The sequence below is a fragment of the Hypanus sabinus genome, chromosome 26 (assembly GCF_030144855.1).
Source record: "Hypanus sabinus isolate sHypSab1 chromosome 26, sHypSab1.hap1, whole genome shotgun sequence".
Lineage (NCBI taxonomy): Eukaryota > Metazoa > Chordata > Chondrichthyes > Myliobatiformes > Dasyatidae > Hypanus > Hypanus sabinus.
In genome coordinates, this window is record NC_082731.1 from 34,172,284 (window position 1) to 34,189,308 (window position 17,025).

General features: G+C 47.7%; 1 protein-coding gene across 9 annotated transcripts in view; it reads right to left on the reverse strand.

The window, feature by feature from the left end:
- LOC132381426 (homeobox protein Meis1-like) overlaps window positions 1-17,025 on the reverse strand; it is a 425,677-nt gene that overhangs the window by 47,384 nt on the left and 361,268 nt on the right. For all 9 annotated transcript variants that reach the window (XM_059950824.1, XM_059950828.1, XM_059950827.1 and 6 more), the window contains one exon: window positions 11,306-11,382. In XM_059950824.1, the coding sequence (XP_059806807.1) occupies window positions 11,306-11,382 (77 nt within the window). The remainder of the gene's footprint in view (window positions 1-11,305; window positions 11,383-17,025) is intronic.

Here is a 17,025-nt window from a genome sequence, read left to right on the forward strand (position 1 = left end):
TAACACCCTGGGAAAGGTCTTACCGCTAACATAACGGCCTCTCCGTAGGAGCAGCGTTTAGGTTCTGGTTAGAGGTAACGGGTGCTTTGGAATGTGAGCTGGGTCCTTTCGTTCAGCGGGAGACGAAGAGGGGAGATGCTGGTGAGAACCGGTCATAGGATTCGAGCTGGTGGGGAACGTGGACGGAGCAAGGTGCCGGGGTCTTCTGAGGATCGGTGAGTATGTATGACTGTTGGAAGAGTTGGGCTCCAACTTGTGCGCATTTGACTGTTTAATTATAATGGGCCCTTTTTGTTGTTATCATACTCAGCACCCTTGGAATGTAAAAGAACTAAGGGGTAGTGGAGGTATAAATTGTCCATCTGTGCTGATCACCCCATCCTTGACTTCTACTGTGAACACGATCTGTTATGAGGCAACATGATGCTTTCAGATCAGGTCATGCACAGCACATACCTCCGCCACACGGATCAGATGTGCTTCTGGGGTACAGGGGCTAGCAGCCCTTGTGCCTGTTCTATGTACTTGCTACGAATTCTACTGCTGACCAGCAGTGACCCGTCTGATTGGCCTATCAGAGTTCCCTTTGGGAACTAGTTGACTTGATCAGCATTTCTGAGCTGGCTATTGTTCACGATCACACTTATTAAAAGAAACACTTGCCACTCCGATCCCCTTTAAATCTTTCCCTCCTCATCCTAAATCGATGTCTTATAGTTTTAGACTTCTTTTACTATGTCCTTCATGAATTTATAATCCTCTACAAGTCCGCTCAGCCTCCTTCAGAGGAAACTGCCCCAGTTTATTTAATTCCTCCTTATAAAGATTAGCTTTATTTGTCAGATGAAGATGGAAACAGTGAAATGTGTCAACACCCTCTGATGATGGTCTGGAAGCAGCAGGTAAGTGTTGCTGTACAAGCAGACTTTTAACACCATAAATTAGCGAGTTTTTGTTATGTCTCCCCTCTCGCTGTGAAACGGGGCCACCCCTTTTACCCTTATTAGGGAGAGAGGAAGCCTGTGGTATCAAGTCAAGTTTATTGTCATTTCGACCATAAACTGCTGGTACAGTCCACAGTAAAAACGAAACAACGTTCCTCCAGGACCCTGGTGCTACATGAAACACAAAACTACACTAGACTATGTGAGACAGCACAAGGCTACACTAGACTACGTAAATTAACATAAAAACTGCACTAGACTACAGACCTGCACAGGACTACATAAAGTGCACAAAACAGTGCAGGGCAGTACAATAATTAATAAACAAGACAATAGGCACAGTAGAGGACAAATTACAATATAATAATAAATGATGTAGATGTCAGTCTAGACTCTGGGTATTGAGGAGTCTGACTGCTTGGGGGAAGAAACTGTTGCACAGTCTGGTCATGAGAGCCCGAATGCTCCGGTACCTTTTGCCAGATGGCAGGAGGGAGAAGAGTTTGTGAGATGGGTGTGTGGGGTCCTTCACAATACTGTTTGCTTTGCGGGTGCAGCGTGTGGTGTAAATGTCAAATTACCAGGGGTACTGCAAGTCTTTACTGAGGCTGTGCTCGGTGGAGGGTGCCGATGCTTTTTGCTGGTGGGGTTGAGGGTGGGGATCGTTACCTTGTTGTTGTTAGTGCATGGGATTCTTTGGGGTTCTAATGTTTTAACTGTCATTCATATTTTGGGGAAATCCTCTGTTTTCAAGGAGGTTTGCGAAGAAAAAGAATTTCAGAATGTATATTGTATACATTCCTGTGACATTAAATGTACCTATTGAAACTTCTGGCTTCAGGATAGCATTCCTGCAACTAATTAACCCTAACCTGTATGACTTCGGAATGGGAGAGGGAAACGAAGCACTTGAAGGAAATCCATACGGTCATGGGGAGAATGGACAAATTCCTTACACACAGTGGTGGGAATTAAATCCTGAACAGTGGCGCTGACATAGCACTAACGTGCCCACACCTGAAAGGGTAGGATTATAACTCAATTCTTCCAATCCAGGCAACATTTTTGGGATCTTTCCAGCAACTTCTCACACCCTGACTGTAGTGTGGCGACCAGAACTGCAGAGGACGTTCGCTCCAAGTGCAACCTAAGCAATGATTTGTAGAAGGATGTCTCAATTCTCGTAGTAACTGCCAGGTTCTTAAGGAGGCAGGTGTGCCACATGCCTTCCTGGGACATTAGAGATGTTGCCCGGAGGTTTGTGAATTTCGAACAGGAGGGAGTTCCCTCCTTTCCCATCCAAAAGGGGAGAAAATCTGATTTTAAAGAAGCTCCTTCAGAAATCGAGCCTGTATTTCCCCTCACAGCCACTAGATGTTGTGAACATGCTTCTGGTAAATCCATTGTATGCTGAAGGAAAGGAAGAAATCGCAAGAGAGAACATAGAACATAGAAACCTACGGCACATTACAGGCCCCTTGGCCCAGAACGCTGTGCTGATCATGTGCCCTACTTACCTCTGAGGACCTAACCTGGCCCCAACATATCGATGCAGTTATAAAGAAGGGAAGACAGTCACTATATTTCATTAGGAGTTTGAAGAGATTTGGTATGTTAAATACATCAAAAACTTCTATAGATGTACCCCAGAGAGCATTCTGATAGGCTGCATGACTGTTTGGTATAGGGGGAGGGTACTGCACGGGACTGAAAGAAGCTGCAGAGGGTTGTAAATCCAGTCAGCTCCATCTTAGCCTACAAAGTACCCAGGACATCTTCAAGGAGTGGTGTCTCAGAAAGGCAGCGTCCTTTATTAAGGACCTCCAGCACCCAGGGCATGCCCTTTTCTCACTGTTACCATCAGGGCGGAGGTACAGCAGCCTGAAGGCACACACTCAGCGATTCAGGAACAGCTTCTTCCCCTCTGCCATCTGATTCCTAAATGGACATTGAACTACCTCACATTTCAATATGTATTATTTCTTTTTTTTGCATGATTTTTAATCTATTCAATATACTTACAGTACACTGTAATTGATTGATTGATTTGTTTATACATTTTTTCCCCTTTAGATTATGTATTGCATTGAACTGCTGCTGCTAAATTAACAAATTTCACGACACATGCCAGTGATCATAAACCTGTTTGTGATTCTGAAACTGCCTAGAATTTCCCTACTGCAGAGCCCCTATTTTTCTAAGCTCTATGTACCTATCTAAGAGTCTCTTAAAAGACCCTATTTTATCTGTTTCCACAACCTCCACCAATGTTGCTAGGAGTATATTCCATGCACACATGTGTGAAAAACCTACCCCTGACATCCCCTCTGTACTTACTTCTAAGTACCTAAAAACTACGCCCCTTCATGTTAGCCATTTCAGCCCTGGGAAAAAGCCTTTGGCTATCCGCACGATCAATGCCTCTCATCATCTTATACACTATCAGGTCACCTCTCATCCTTCATCGCTCCAAGGAGAAAAGGCTGAGTTCATTCATGCTCCCCAATCCAGGCTAATCCTTGTAAATCTCCTCTGCACTCTCTCTATAGTATCCACATCCTTCCTGTGGTGAGGTGGCCAGAACTGAACACGGTACCCCAAGTGGGGTCTAACTGAGGTCTTATATAGCTGTAACATTACCTCACGGCTCTTGAACCCAAGTGTTGTAGAGATAACTTTACAAGAATGTTAATTTTAATTTTACTAGAACGTTACCTGGGTTTCAGCACCTAAGTTACAGAGAAATGTTGAACAAGTTAGGTCTTTATTCTTTGGAGCGTAGAAGGTTTAGGGGGACTTGATAGAGGTATTTAAAATTATGAGGGGAATAGATAGAGTTGACGTGGATAGGCTTTTTCCATTGAGAGTAGGGGAGATTCAAACAAGAGGACATGAGTTGAGAGTTAGGGGGCAAAAGTTTAGGGGTAACACGAGGGGGAACTTCTTTACTCAGAGAGTGGTAGCTGTGTGGAACGAGCTTCCAGCAGAAGTGGTGGAGGCAGGTTCGGTATTGTCATTTAAAGTAAAATTGGATAGGTATATGGACAGGAAAGGAATGGAGGGTTATGGGCTGAGTGCAGGTCGGTGGGACTAGGTGAGAGTAAGCGTTCGGCACGGACTAGAAGGGCCGAGATGGTCTGTTTCCGTGCTGGAATTGTTATATGGTTATATAAGGGTCCCATTTAGTGTCTGAGTGAACACTGGAATTAGCTCACAGGAGCCAGTCATTTTAATATACTTACTTACTGAGATACAGTGCGGAATAGGCTCTTCTGACCCTTCAAGTCACACTGCCTTACGATCCAGCAATTTAATCTGAGCCTAATCACAGGACAATTTACAACAACCAATTAACCTACCAACCAGCACATCTTTGGACTGTGGGAGGAAACGCACGCGGTCACCGGGAGAACGTACAAACTCACAGGCAGTAGCAGGTATTGAACCCATGTCACTGGTACTATAAAGCGTTGTGCTGACCACTATGCTACCATGACCCCCCCCCCCCCCCACCACCCGCTTCCTTCTTAAGACTGCAGACTGCAGCAGTTTAATAATTTGGATCTCAGCTTTGTAACCAGCTGCCAGGAAGGTCTGGAGGAGATCTGCTCGAAGAAATCTCCTCGACGTTTGTGTCAAGGGTGTTGTTCGTCGTTTATTCAGTTTACCTCACTTACAGACAGAGAAGGGTTGAGAGAGTCGATCATGTTGTCCATTTTCTCACTTATGATGTAGAAGGAGACCACCTGGCCCATCAAATCTCAGTTGGTTCTCAGAGCCATCTCGTCAACCTGCTCTCCCTCACACACCCGTTTACCCACCCACACCCAAAGCCGACTAACTAACCTACTAATACGACTTTGGGACAGGAGTGGAAGCCAGAGTGCCCCAGGTGAAACCCTGGCATTCATAGGAAGAACGTGCAGACTCCACACGGACAGCACTGGATGTCAGGATCGAAGTTGAGTTGGTAAAGTGGTGAGGTAGCAGCTCTATGGGCTACTCCACTGTGTCAGCCATGTTTTTATCATTTCAAAAGGTCAAAGTTCAAAGTATTATCAACGGATCTATAAATTATACAACTTTGACATTCATTTGGCAGCCGCAGAACAAGAAACCCAAAAAAAGCCACTAAAGAAAAAGGCCGATGCGCAATGTGCAGGGAGTGAAAAAAAGAAACACTAAGCAGGCAAGTAATGAAATCAAGCAACAGCATTCGGAGCAAAATTGAGTCCATAGGCACGAAGCCTGAAGTAGGCCCACAGCCTCGGTCTCAGTTCCTCATGCCGCGGGGTAAATCGCCGTGAGGCTCGCAGACACGAGGCCTGGATCACCTGGAGCAGGCCCACAGCCTCGATCTCAGTTACTCACGCCGCGGGGTAAATCGCCGTGAGGCTCGCAGACACGAGGCCTGGATCAGCTGGAGCAGGCCCACAGCCTCGGCCTCAGTGGAGAGCAGAGAAAACTTCGTGGAGCCACAAGCTGAACCAGGCCGACCCTCGCCTCCGGTCCTGACAGCCTGTCGGGCCCAGCGTTTAAATTGTCCAAATGCTGGGATATCCCCGGGCCCCGCTGCATCGACACGCTCTGGGCCTGGACCCCGCCACCATGTTTCGGCCCAAACCCAGCCTTTCCAAATCAGCCCGGTGCTTAAATCAACCCAACCTTGCTCTCGGTTTCAAAATTCCTCCAACTGTCCCTGGACCCTGACCTTCAGGTGGGAGGAAAAGTCCCCCGCTGCCTGCTCTGTGACTGGAACGTAGTAACTAATGCCTCCAGGCCAATTGAACAGGCCTCAAAGTGCCAGCCAAACCCCATTCAGCTTGTCAACAAAGAGCCCTGAACTGCCAACCAAACCATCGATGCTATGACATAAGCCTCACTGGTCCATAATGTCCAGGTTTGTCCCTGTTACCCTTCCTAAACAAAATGTTGGCTGTTCTCCAGACATCTGATGCCTCATCCGTGGACAAAAGGTCTCCGCCAAGGCCCCATTGGTCCACTCCCTGACTTTGCAAAGCATCCTGCGATAGATACCAATAGGCCCAGTGGAATTATTACTGCTTCTCAAGACATTATACTCTATCCCATTCATAACGTCATCTATGTCCTTCTTCTTAGTCAATACAGATGCAAGGTCTTACACCCGTCTACCTGATAAGGACAGGAGGCACCTGAAGGAGTGGGTGGGCAGGCGGGTTGCGTGTGAGGTGGCGCTCCCAATGCATGGACTCGAGGGTCTCAATACTCCCCAGTACTACTCCTCCACCTTGATGGGACACTACGAGGCAGAGATTTCCAGCAGCCGGCGGGGATGTATCATTGCTTCAAGTAAACTTTGAACGCATTTTTGCTTCTGTCTGCCTGGTGACCTCCTCCGCAGACATAAACCCTCATGAGGGGCTTTCTCCTCCACTAACTCTGCAGTGAGGGAGGCCATGATCCATGGTGAGTGGGGACAGGGCAGAGCGGAGAGAGGGGTCAGACAGGCAGATCTCCCGACATCCCACTTCTCCTGGAAGTTCTGGGAGACTTCCGCATATTGATAGCGGAAATTATACACAATATCCCGGAAATTGATTTTTTTGAGAGCGAGAGAGAGAGAGAGAGAGAGAGAGAGACAGAGAGAGAGAGAGAGAGAGAGAGAGAGAGAGAGAGAAAGAGAGAGAGAGAGGGAGAGCAAGAGTGAGAGACAGACAGAGAGAGGGAGAGAAAAAGCAAGAGCAAATGAGAGAGAGACAGACAGAGAGTGAGTGAGTGAGAGAGAGAGACAGACAGAGAGAGAGAGAGAGAGAGAGAGCGAGCGAACGAATGAGAGAGCAAGAGAGCGAGACATGGCAGAGTGTTCCAAAAAAAGAAAATATAAAACGCACTTCACCCCAGACTGCACTAAAGTTTACCCCTGCCTAGTAGGGGTCAAAATAATGACAGTGTTGCTCGCTGCACTGTTTGCAACAGTGACTTTTCTATTGCCCACGGTGGGTTAAAATGTAAAAGACATGTTGAGGTAAGTTTAACAGGTGTTATTTGGTCATGGCATAGCTAATGTTATTTAAGCAAGAGAGCTAGCTGCTCTATTGTAGACAATAGACAATAGGTGCAGGAGTAGGCCATTCGGCCCTTCGAGCCAGTACCACCATTCAATGTGATCATAGCTGATCATCCACAATCAGTACCCCGTTCCTGCTTTTTCCCCATATCCCTGACTCTACTATCTTTAAAAGCTCTATCTAACTCTTTCTTGAAAGCACCCAGAGAAATGGCCTCCACTACCTTCTGAGGCAGAGCATTCTATAGATCCACAACTCTCTGGGTGAAAAAGTTTTTCCTCAACTCCGTTCTAAATGGTCTACCCCTTATTCTTAAACTGTGGCCTCTGGTTCTGGACTCCCTCAACATTGGGAATGTTTCCTGCCTCTAGCGTGTCCAATTCCTTAATAATCTCATATGTTTCGATCAGATCCCCTCTCATCTTTCTAAATTCCAGTGTATACAAGCCCAGTCACTCCAATCTTTCAACATATGACAGTCCCGCCATTCCGGGAGTTAACCTCATGAACCTACGCTGCACTCCCTCAATAGCAAGAATGTCCTTCCTCAAATTTGGAGACCAAAACTGAACACAATATTCCAGGTGTGGTCTCACCAGGGCCCTGTACAACTGCAGAAGGACCTCTTTGCTCCTATACTCAACTCCCCTTGTTATGAAGGCCAACATGCCATTAGCTTTCTTCACTGCCTGCTTACTTTCAGCGACTGATGTACAAGAACCCTAGATCTCATTGTACTTCCCCTTTTCCTAACTTGACACCATTCAGATAGTAATCTGCCTTCCTGTTCTTGCCACCAAAATGGATAACCTCACATTTATCCACATTAAACTGCATCTGCCCACTCACCCAACCTGTCCAAGTCACCCTGCATTCTCCTAACATCCTCCACATATTTCACACTGCCACCCAGCTTTGTGTCATCAGCAAATTTGCTAATGTTACTTTTAATCCCTTCATCTAAATCATTAATGTATATTGTAAATAGCTGCGGTCCCAGCACCAAGCCTTGCGGTACCCCACTAGTCGCTACCTGCCATTCTGAAAAGGACCCGTTAATCCCTACTCTTTGTTTCCCTACCCCCGATACCATGTGCTCTAATTTTGCCCACTAATCTCCTATGTGGAACCTTATCAAAGGCTTTTTGTAAGTCCAGGTACACCACATCCACTGGCTCTCCCTTGTCCATTTTCATAGTTACATCCTCAAGAAATTCCAGAAGATTAGTCAAGCATGATTTCCCTTTTGTAAATCCATGCTGACTCGGACCAATCCTGTTACTGCTATCCAAACGTGCCACTAATGTGCAGACATCCCACCTCTCCCGGGAGTCTCCCGCAAATTGATGGTGCTACCTCCCTGAGATGAGTTTTTGCAGCGTGGGATGTCTGGATCTCACCCTGAAGTTAATGGGGGAATTCCAATTGGGATGAAACTCAAGAGATTTTGCAGATGCTGTGCATCTGGAGCAACACACTCAAAATGCTGGTGGAACTCAGCAAGTAAGGGAACATCTATGGAGATGATGTTTCAGGCTGAGTCCCTTCATCAGTAAATCCTTCGTCCATAGATATTGCCTGACCTGCTGAGCTCTGCTGCCATTTGTGTGCAGATATCAAGCTCGTATTAGGACGGGGTGCCAGGATAACAAGGCCTAGGTATGTGATTGGGTGGCATGACCGGGGAGATCAAGGGTGGTATCTGTGAGGGCAGGGGTTCAGGCGCACGACAGGGCACGTATGTATTATGGGTGAGTTTGCCAGTGTCCCGAGCCGGTTATTGACCTCCCGATCTTTCGCAGGTCCAAACTCCCACCAGCCCACACCTCCCCCCATCTGCAAGGAGCAAGTCCAGGGTGCAAATGGAAACATCTCCTCTTGCCGGGGAGAGGTCCAACCACTAGCGAGAAGCTCCAGGATACAGGAGCCAGTTTGATCAGCATCCCGTCCATCACTGACAGAAAGCTCGACATTTACTGGCCCAGGCTACACCAACGTCATCTCCCAAACCTGTGACCTCTACCACCGAGATGGCCAAGGGTGGTAGGCGCCAGGGGAATGGCAGGTTCCCGTCACATCATCCTGATTTGGGAATTTATCTCCCACCCGTTCCCCGACATCACTGAGGGAAAGCACCTTGGCCCGAAGAGCCATAGTTCCATCCCTTCCTACTCAAGGGCATTTGCGAATGCCGAATGAATTCTTGCAACCCTAAAATTCAAATCTCCCTGGGGCTCCCAGGGAGGAGGTCGTTGTGTAGTAGGGGACCCCTCGGCAGTGAGGATTTTAGCTCGTCAGCTAGGGAGCTGCTCTCATTGAGCTCTGGACAGATCTAACTCCAGTCCTCGGTTGATGTTCGGTGCTCCCTGCTCCTTCAACCTTTCATTTACTGCCTGACTTCTGTCTCCTACACTCGGTGGGGATATAGCACTTGACTCGGGGGGTCTGTCCTGCGTGCCGGCGGTTGGCTGGGTGCTGAGTGGCGACTTTTGGCCGTCCTGCGGGGGTGCCGGGCGACAGAGATGCTGCTGGCTCTCGCTGCGCACGCTGCTTTCATTGTTTCTGAACTAATCTCACCCACAGAGTGGCGGGCTGCACACGGCGGTGAGTGCGGGGGCTGCCACATCCAAAATGGAACGCGGAGAGTTCAATCCCAACATTGAACTTCTAACAGGATGAAAGGGGTTAACAGAGACTCCCTGGTTCACAGCCCCCACACTGACCATCTTTAACATCTTGTCTGTAGCCCTTCTAACTCCCATATTCCATCATTAACCCTGCCTCCATAGCCCGACTGTGACCTTTCCCCTCACTACATTGATGTCCGAAACTCCGCCAGTGGCGTGATATACCCAACAATTCACCTGTGACCACACCCTCACACTCCGCGTGTAACTCCACTCAATATTCCACTTGTGACAATACCCTCACACTCCTCCTGTACCTCCAATCCAGTGACACTACCCTCACACTCCGCGTGTAACTCCACTCAATATTCCACTTGTGACAATACCCTCACACTCCTCCTGTACCTCCAATCCAGTGACACTACCCTCACACTCCGCGTGTAACTCCACTCAATATTCCACTTGTGACAATACCCTCACACTCCTCCTGTACCTCCAATCCAGTGACACTACCCTCACACTCCGCGTGTAACTCCACTCAATATTCCACTTGTGACAACACCCTCACACTCCTCCTGTACCTCCAATCCAGTGACACTACCCCCACACTCCGCGTGTAACTCCACCCAATATTCCACTTGTGACAATACCCTCACACTCCTCCTGTACCTCCAATCCAATGACACTACCCTCACACTCTGCCTGTAACTCCACCCAATATTCTATTTGTGACTACCCTCACACTCCTCCTGTACCTCCAATCCAATGACACGACCCCCACACTCTGCCTGTAACTCCACCCAATATTCTATTTGTGACTACCTTCACACTCCTCCTGTACCTCCAATCCAGTGACACGACCCTCACACTCTGCCTGTCACTCCACCCTATATTCTATTTGTGACAACCTCACACTCCTCCTGTACCTCCAATCCAGTGACACGACCCCCACACTCTGCCTGTAACTCCACCCAATATTCTATTTGTGACTACCTTCACACTCCTCCTGTACCTCCAATCCAGTGACACTACCCTCACACTCCGCGTGTAACTCCACTCAATATTCCACTTGTGACAATACCCTCACACTCCTCCTGTACCTCCAATCCAGTGACACTACCCCCACACTCCGCGTGTAACTCCACTCAATATTCCACTTGTGACAATACCCTCACACTCCTCCTGTACCTCCAATCCAGTGACACTACCCCCACACTCCGCGTGTAACTCCACTCAATATTCCACTTGTGACAACACCCTCACACTCCTCCTGTACCTCCAATCCAGTGACACTACCCCCACACTCCGCGTGTAACTCCACCCAATATTCTATTTGTGACTACCTTCACACTCTGCTTGTAAATCACCTGGTGACACGGCCCCTTTACTTCACCTACAACTCTGTCTTTGCCCCCAAACTCTGCATGTGACCCGCCCCCACACTCCGCCTGTAACTTTGCTCCATACTCCGCTGCCTGTGATTCCGGCCCCCCAACACTCCACCTGTGACCCCATTTCTTCACTCCACCTGTAACTTTGCCTCTACACCCCACAATCTGCCTGTAACCCTGCTCTTGACCACACACACACACCGCCTGTGATTCACCCTCACACTCGTACTGTGATCACCCCCCCCAAACCCCCAACAGCATCACAGTGTCCCCCAGGACACATGCGGACTCACCAGTTGTTCACTTGTAAGATTGTCAGGCCTGTGTCCTGCGCTAACTGCTTCTTCTGTTCCTCGGACGGGTACGGGTGCTGGAAAGGGGCACAAGAGAGCAGAGTGAGTCACAGCCTTCACCTCTGTCGAAGTACTGCCCCGTAGGCCCAGAGTCCCTCGACCAGTCCAGGCTGGGATCGCCAGGGAAGACACCTGGTACGTTGTTGGATCACGCTGGTCCAGGGATTAGTCTGAGGGATGGGGTTCTCCTCATGTGTCAGCCCAGCATTGACCCCTCAGGTCTTCTGGTCTTCACTTATCTGCTGCCCCTTGGCATGCACAGATTTCCTCATATTTCTCCATTCCTCCCTCTCTGTCTTTCTTTCTGCTACTATTTCTTCTTAATTTTCTTTCACTTTCCCTCTATATAAACCCTGAATTTTCTCTCTCCCCTTTTCTCATTATTTCCCACCTTCCTCTCTTGGAGCAGCTCTTTAACATCATTTCTCTCTCCAGTCATCTCTCTCTCTCTCTCTCTCTCTCTCTCTCTCTCCGTCTCTCACTCTCCCTCTCCCTTTCTCTCTATCTCCCTCCCCCTTTTTCCTTTTTTCTTTCTCACTCATCTCCCCTACCCATCTCGCTCGCCTCTCTCTTCTCTATCTTTCTGTCTCTCTCTCACTCAACCCCCTCATCTATCTCTCTCAGCTCCCCACAGCTCTCTCCCTTACCCTTTTTTAATCTCTCTCTTTTCTCTTTCACTCTCTTTATCTCTCCTTCCTTTTTTCTCACTCCATCAATTCCCCCATCAATCCCTCTTTCTCTCTCGACTCCTCCCTCTCTCTGTATCTCTTCCCCTCTCTTTCTCACTCTCTCACTCCTGCCCCCCACATATCTCTCATCCCCCTGACCCATCTCTGACTCTTCCCCTCTCTCTTCAACTTCCTCGCTCTGTTTATCTCTCTCTTTCCTTGCCTGTTTCTCACTCTCACTCAACTCCCCCACTCATCCCTCTCTCTCAGTTCCTCTTCCCATTCCTCTGTTTGCTTTTTTATTTCTCTCTCTCACTCTCTTTCTCACTCTCTCACTCAACTCCCCCCACTCATCTCTCTCTGCTCCCCAACCCACTACTGTATCTCTCTCTGTTCTTCTTTAACACCTCCCTCTCCTTGCCTCTTTCTCACTCTCACTTAACCCCCATCTCTCTCTCTCTCTCTCTCTCGCCAGAGCTCTGTCACCGAGCTGGATGTCTTGATCATTGAATTCAAAGCACGGGGCAGAGCTGAGCAATGGAAACGATCACTGCAAACCAGCCCCGGGGCAAAATTTCTTCAGTCAAATGACAAGCTGGGCTTGGGTCTCCCCGGAGACCCCGCTGCCTGCATCTTTTAAGAGCCGCCTCACTTCACAGTCTTCTGAGAAGTTGAGAATAAACACAGTCAACAAAATGATCTGGGGGGAGAGAGAGGGGTGGGGAATGGGAGAATAGCTGCTAAACATCGCTGGACATTCTCCGAAGAGGGGAGTAACCTAACTGTCTGTGGCTCGTTCCAAGGGTGTTAGACAACTAGAACAGCAATATCTCTGACTTCACTCATCTGGAAGCTCTAAGAGTCTCAACGGTTTCTCCTAACCCACTGCATTAATTTACAATATCTGAGCACGTGGCGGCCGGCGAAATCCCACGCCATCCCACTCGGTGACACGAAACCTGACCCTGAGATATTCCTCGGAAGCATGGTCACTCTGTTGGAATGGAACAGCTGCGGCAGCCAAACCTGTGCAGAGCAAGGTCCCACTATTGAGGGGTATAGGTAGCTTGGGGGCTCTTCCCCCCTCAGGTTGGGTGAGACTAGAACTGGAGGTCGTAAGTTTAGGGCGGAAGGTGAAATATTTAAGGGGAGGGAGAACCTGCCTGAGGTATCAAAGTGCTGGATTATGAACTGTAGTTTTAATGGTCTCTTTGGGGGCTTATGTTATTGCTTGCATGGTTTGGGGGGGGGGTGGGTTGGTGCTTTTGCTGGTGCGAAGGGGGGGAAAGCGGGAGGGCCGATGCTTGCACTGCTGCTTGTGCGTGGGAGGGGTTTCTGATGTTACTATCATTCATCATTTGGCGTTTCTTGTTTTGAGGGTGTCTGTGAAGAGTAAGAATTTCAGGTCGTACGCTATATACATTCTCTGATATCAAGTAGAACTGTTTGGACCACTTGGACTCCGGGGGACTCAGAGAGCTGAGCGTGTGTGGAATGAGCTGCCAGTAGAAGAGCTGGACACAGATTAATTAGACAATAGGCAGTAGGTGCAGTAGTAGGCCTTTCGGCCCTTCTAGCCAGCACCACCATTCACTGTGATCATGGCTGATCATACACAATCAGTAACCCATTCCTGCCCTCTCCCCATATCCCTTGACCCCACTATCTATGAGAGCACTATCTAACTCTCTCCTGAATCCATCCAGAGACTTGGCCTCCACTGCCTTCTGGGGCAGAGCATTCCACATATCCACCACTCTCTGGGTGAAAAAGTTTTTCCACATCTCTGTTCTAAATGGCCTACCCCTTATTCTTAAACTGTGGCCTCTAGTTCTGGACTCACCCATTAGCAGGAACATGCTTCCTGCCTCCAGTGTGTCCAATCCCTTAATAATCATATATGTTTCAATCAGATCCTCTCTCATCCTTCTAAATTCCAGTGTATACAAGTCCAGTCGCTTCAATCTTTCAACATATGACAGTCCCGCCATTCCGGGAATTAACCTTGTGAACCTACGCTGCACTCCCTCAATAGCAAGAATGTCCTTCCTCAAATTTGGAGACCAAAACTGCACACAATACTCCAGGTGGGGTCTCACCAGGGCCCTGTACAGCTGCTGAAGGACCTCTTTACTTCTATACTCAATTCCTCTTGTTATAAAGGCCAGCATGCCATTAGCTTTCTTCACTGCCTGCTGTACCAGCATGCTTGCTTTCATTGACTGATGTACAAAAACACCTAGATCTCGTTGTACTTCCCCTTTTCCTAACTTGACTCCATTCAGATAGTAATCTGCCTTCCTGTTCTTGCCACCAAAGTGGATAACCTCACATTTATCCACATTAAACTGCATCTGCCATACATTTGCCCTCTCACCCAACCTGTCCAAGTCACCCTGCATTCTCATAACATCCTCCTGACATCTCACACTGCCACCTTAAATTGTAACATTTAAGAGAGGTTTGAACAGGCACGTGGATGAGAGAGGTGTGGAGAGCTATGTCCAGGTGTAGGTAGATGACACAACGCAAAACAGCAGGCTGCCGTGGACTTCATAGACCGAAAAGTCTGCATCTCTGTTGTAATACTCTGACTCCGTGAGGTGACAGAGGCTGAGTTCAAAGTTCAAAGTAAATCTATCATCAGGATGCATACGGTATTTGTCACGATATACGATGATTTACTTTCTTGTGGGCAATCACGGTAAGTACAAGAAACACAATAGAATCAATGAAAGACCGTGCCCAACCGAACGGACAACAACCAGTGTGGAAAAGAAAACAACAAATTGTGCCAATACAAAAAGAAAGAGAAAAAATTAAATCATTACAGTAAATAAATAAATAAGCAATATTGAGAAAATGAGAAGAAAAGTCCTTAAAAGTGAGCCATATCCTTCAAATTCACTTGCCCCATCACTGAGCTGTTCCCACAACCTCCGGACTCACTTTCAAGGATTCTTCATCTCACGTTCCCGATATTTATAATTTATTTATTTATTATTTTTTTTGTATTTGCTCAGTTTATTGTCCTTCACACACTAGTTGAACACCCAAGTTGGTGTGGTCTTTCACTGATTCTAGTATGGTTATTAGTCTATAGTGGGTTTATCGAGTATGCCTGCAAGAAAATTGTTTATGGTGACATATATGTACTTTGATAATAAATTCACTTTAAACTGAAATAATATTGATCAATAAACAGTTATTGGTTGGTGATAAGTTCCCTCTGAAACAGCTGATCAACAGGTTTCTCCTGTCATGGCCGCACTCCCTCCACACCGACGTCAGACAATATGGCTGCTCAGCTTACTAGAGCATTGCTTGAACCTACCCTCCTCTGACCGAGTTCGATCGGGACGCCCGTCTTTGCACCGGCCGCACCGGCTGCAGGGGAGTCAGTGTCCAGGACCGGCACACTCCGTACTCTGTTGGTTCTGAGGTGCATGTGGACATCGTGGAGTGACCGCCACAGACGAGGGCAGCAGCAATCTAATCGGGTTGTCAACCACCACCCCCCCCCCCCCCCGCAGCTCCTTGGATTGCACTCTCTAGGTCGCAAGGTCATGGGTTCAAGCCCCACTCCAGCGTTTGACCGTGTATTTTCAGTAGACGCAGCGCAGAGGGGCCACGGCAACGTCGAAGGAAAAGCCACTTGGACGAGCTGTTATCCCATGGCCGATAGTTTAAAGAATAGCAGCCAGTCCTCCCCTGGGGCCTGACCAAAAGCAATCTCTTAACCAACAGACGGAAGCAGATCATCTGGTTTTTTTAAAAAAGACGTTTGTGGGACCTTGCTGTGCACCAGGTGTGACAGTCACTTCAAAAGTACTTCAATCCTCCCAAGTTTGTTGGAACTCATTGAGATTAAAAGAGGTGTTAGGTAAATGTTTGTCCATTCTCTTGTTAGTGGTTTCAACATTTCAAACCTGGTTAATTTATTAAGTGAATAAAACCTAAGTTTAGGTATGAGATTGGATCAGAACACATAAAACTTGACAAAAAGCTGAAGCTTTTTTTTTAAAACCTCAAAGCCAGAATCTCTAAGTCACAAAAGATCACAACTTCTCCATCCAATTAGACACTGAATGTGTCTCTCTTTTCTTGGGCAGCTTTTGGTCAGTGACAACAGATGGCAGATACCATTATGATCCATTTCATTCTGGGAGAAAAAAGTGCTGTGGGCTGGCCTTTTACAGGCCATGGGTTTGGTGCCCTCTCTGTTTCTTATCTGACAGGCAAATGATGGATGAGCCCTGGGTCCCAGAGTCTCTCACACTAAGGCTTGTGTCATGAACGTTTGACAGCAGGGTGACGGATGGGGCCTGTAGAAAGCACAGGCCTCTGTCCATACTCCTAGGCCTGACAGCAGGATAGGCCCCAGGGGGTTGCCATGGGTTACTGAATCACACTGCTCTTTCCCCTGTTTCGAAATGCAAATAACCACATAACAAACAGGCCTGCTGGGATAGTGACAGCTGTGACCTAATATGAACCCGGAAAAAGGACAAAAGTGTCCTCGAGATGCTAGCACTGAGTGATTAATCGCGGCCCTTTGACAGAAGATGGGGGCTTCCAGGTCTCGATGTGAAACAAAATCGCATCTTTTAAAACAATTTTGATGCATATCATTCATTCTCCCACTCGCCCTCTTTCAGAAGTTCTTGCAGAAAGAGCCTGACTTCAAAAGCAAATTCTGAATATTTGCATAATTTCCTGAAGGAATTGGGGCCTGTAGATACAGGCCGACTCTTGACACAGTTCCCTGGATAAACCTGGGTCTTTACGTACGTGACTCGGCGGACAGCAGTCTCTAGGTTGATGTCAAGTTGTAGGTTAAGAACATTAAAGTTTAAAAAATTGCCAAAGCATCTGATAACCAAGGACCTCTTGCCCCCTCCACTTTTCAATAACATTGTGGCTGATGCTCTTTTCCGCCCAGTCCTCACAACCTCCATTATGTGCTGGCAAGGCGAGAAAAGCTGCTGCCTT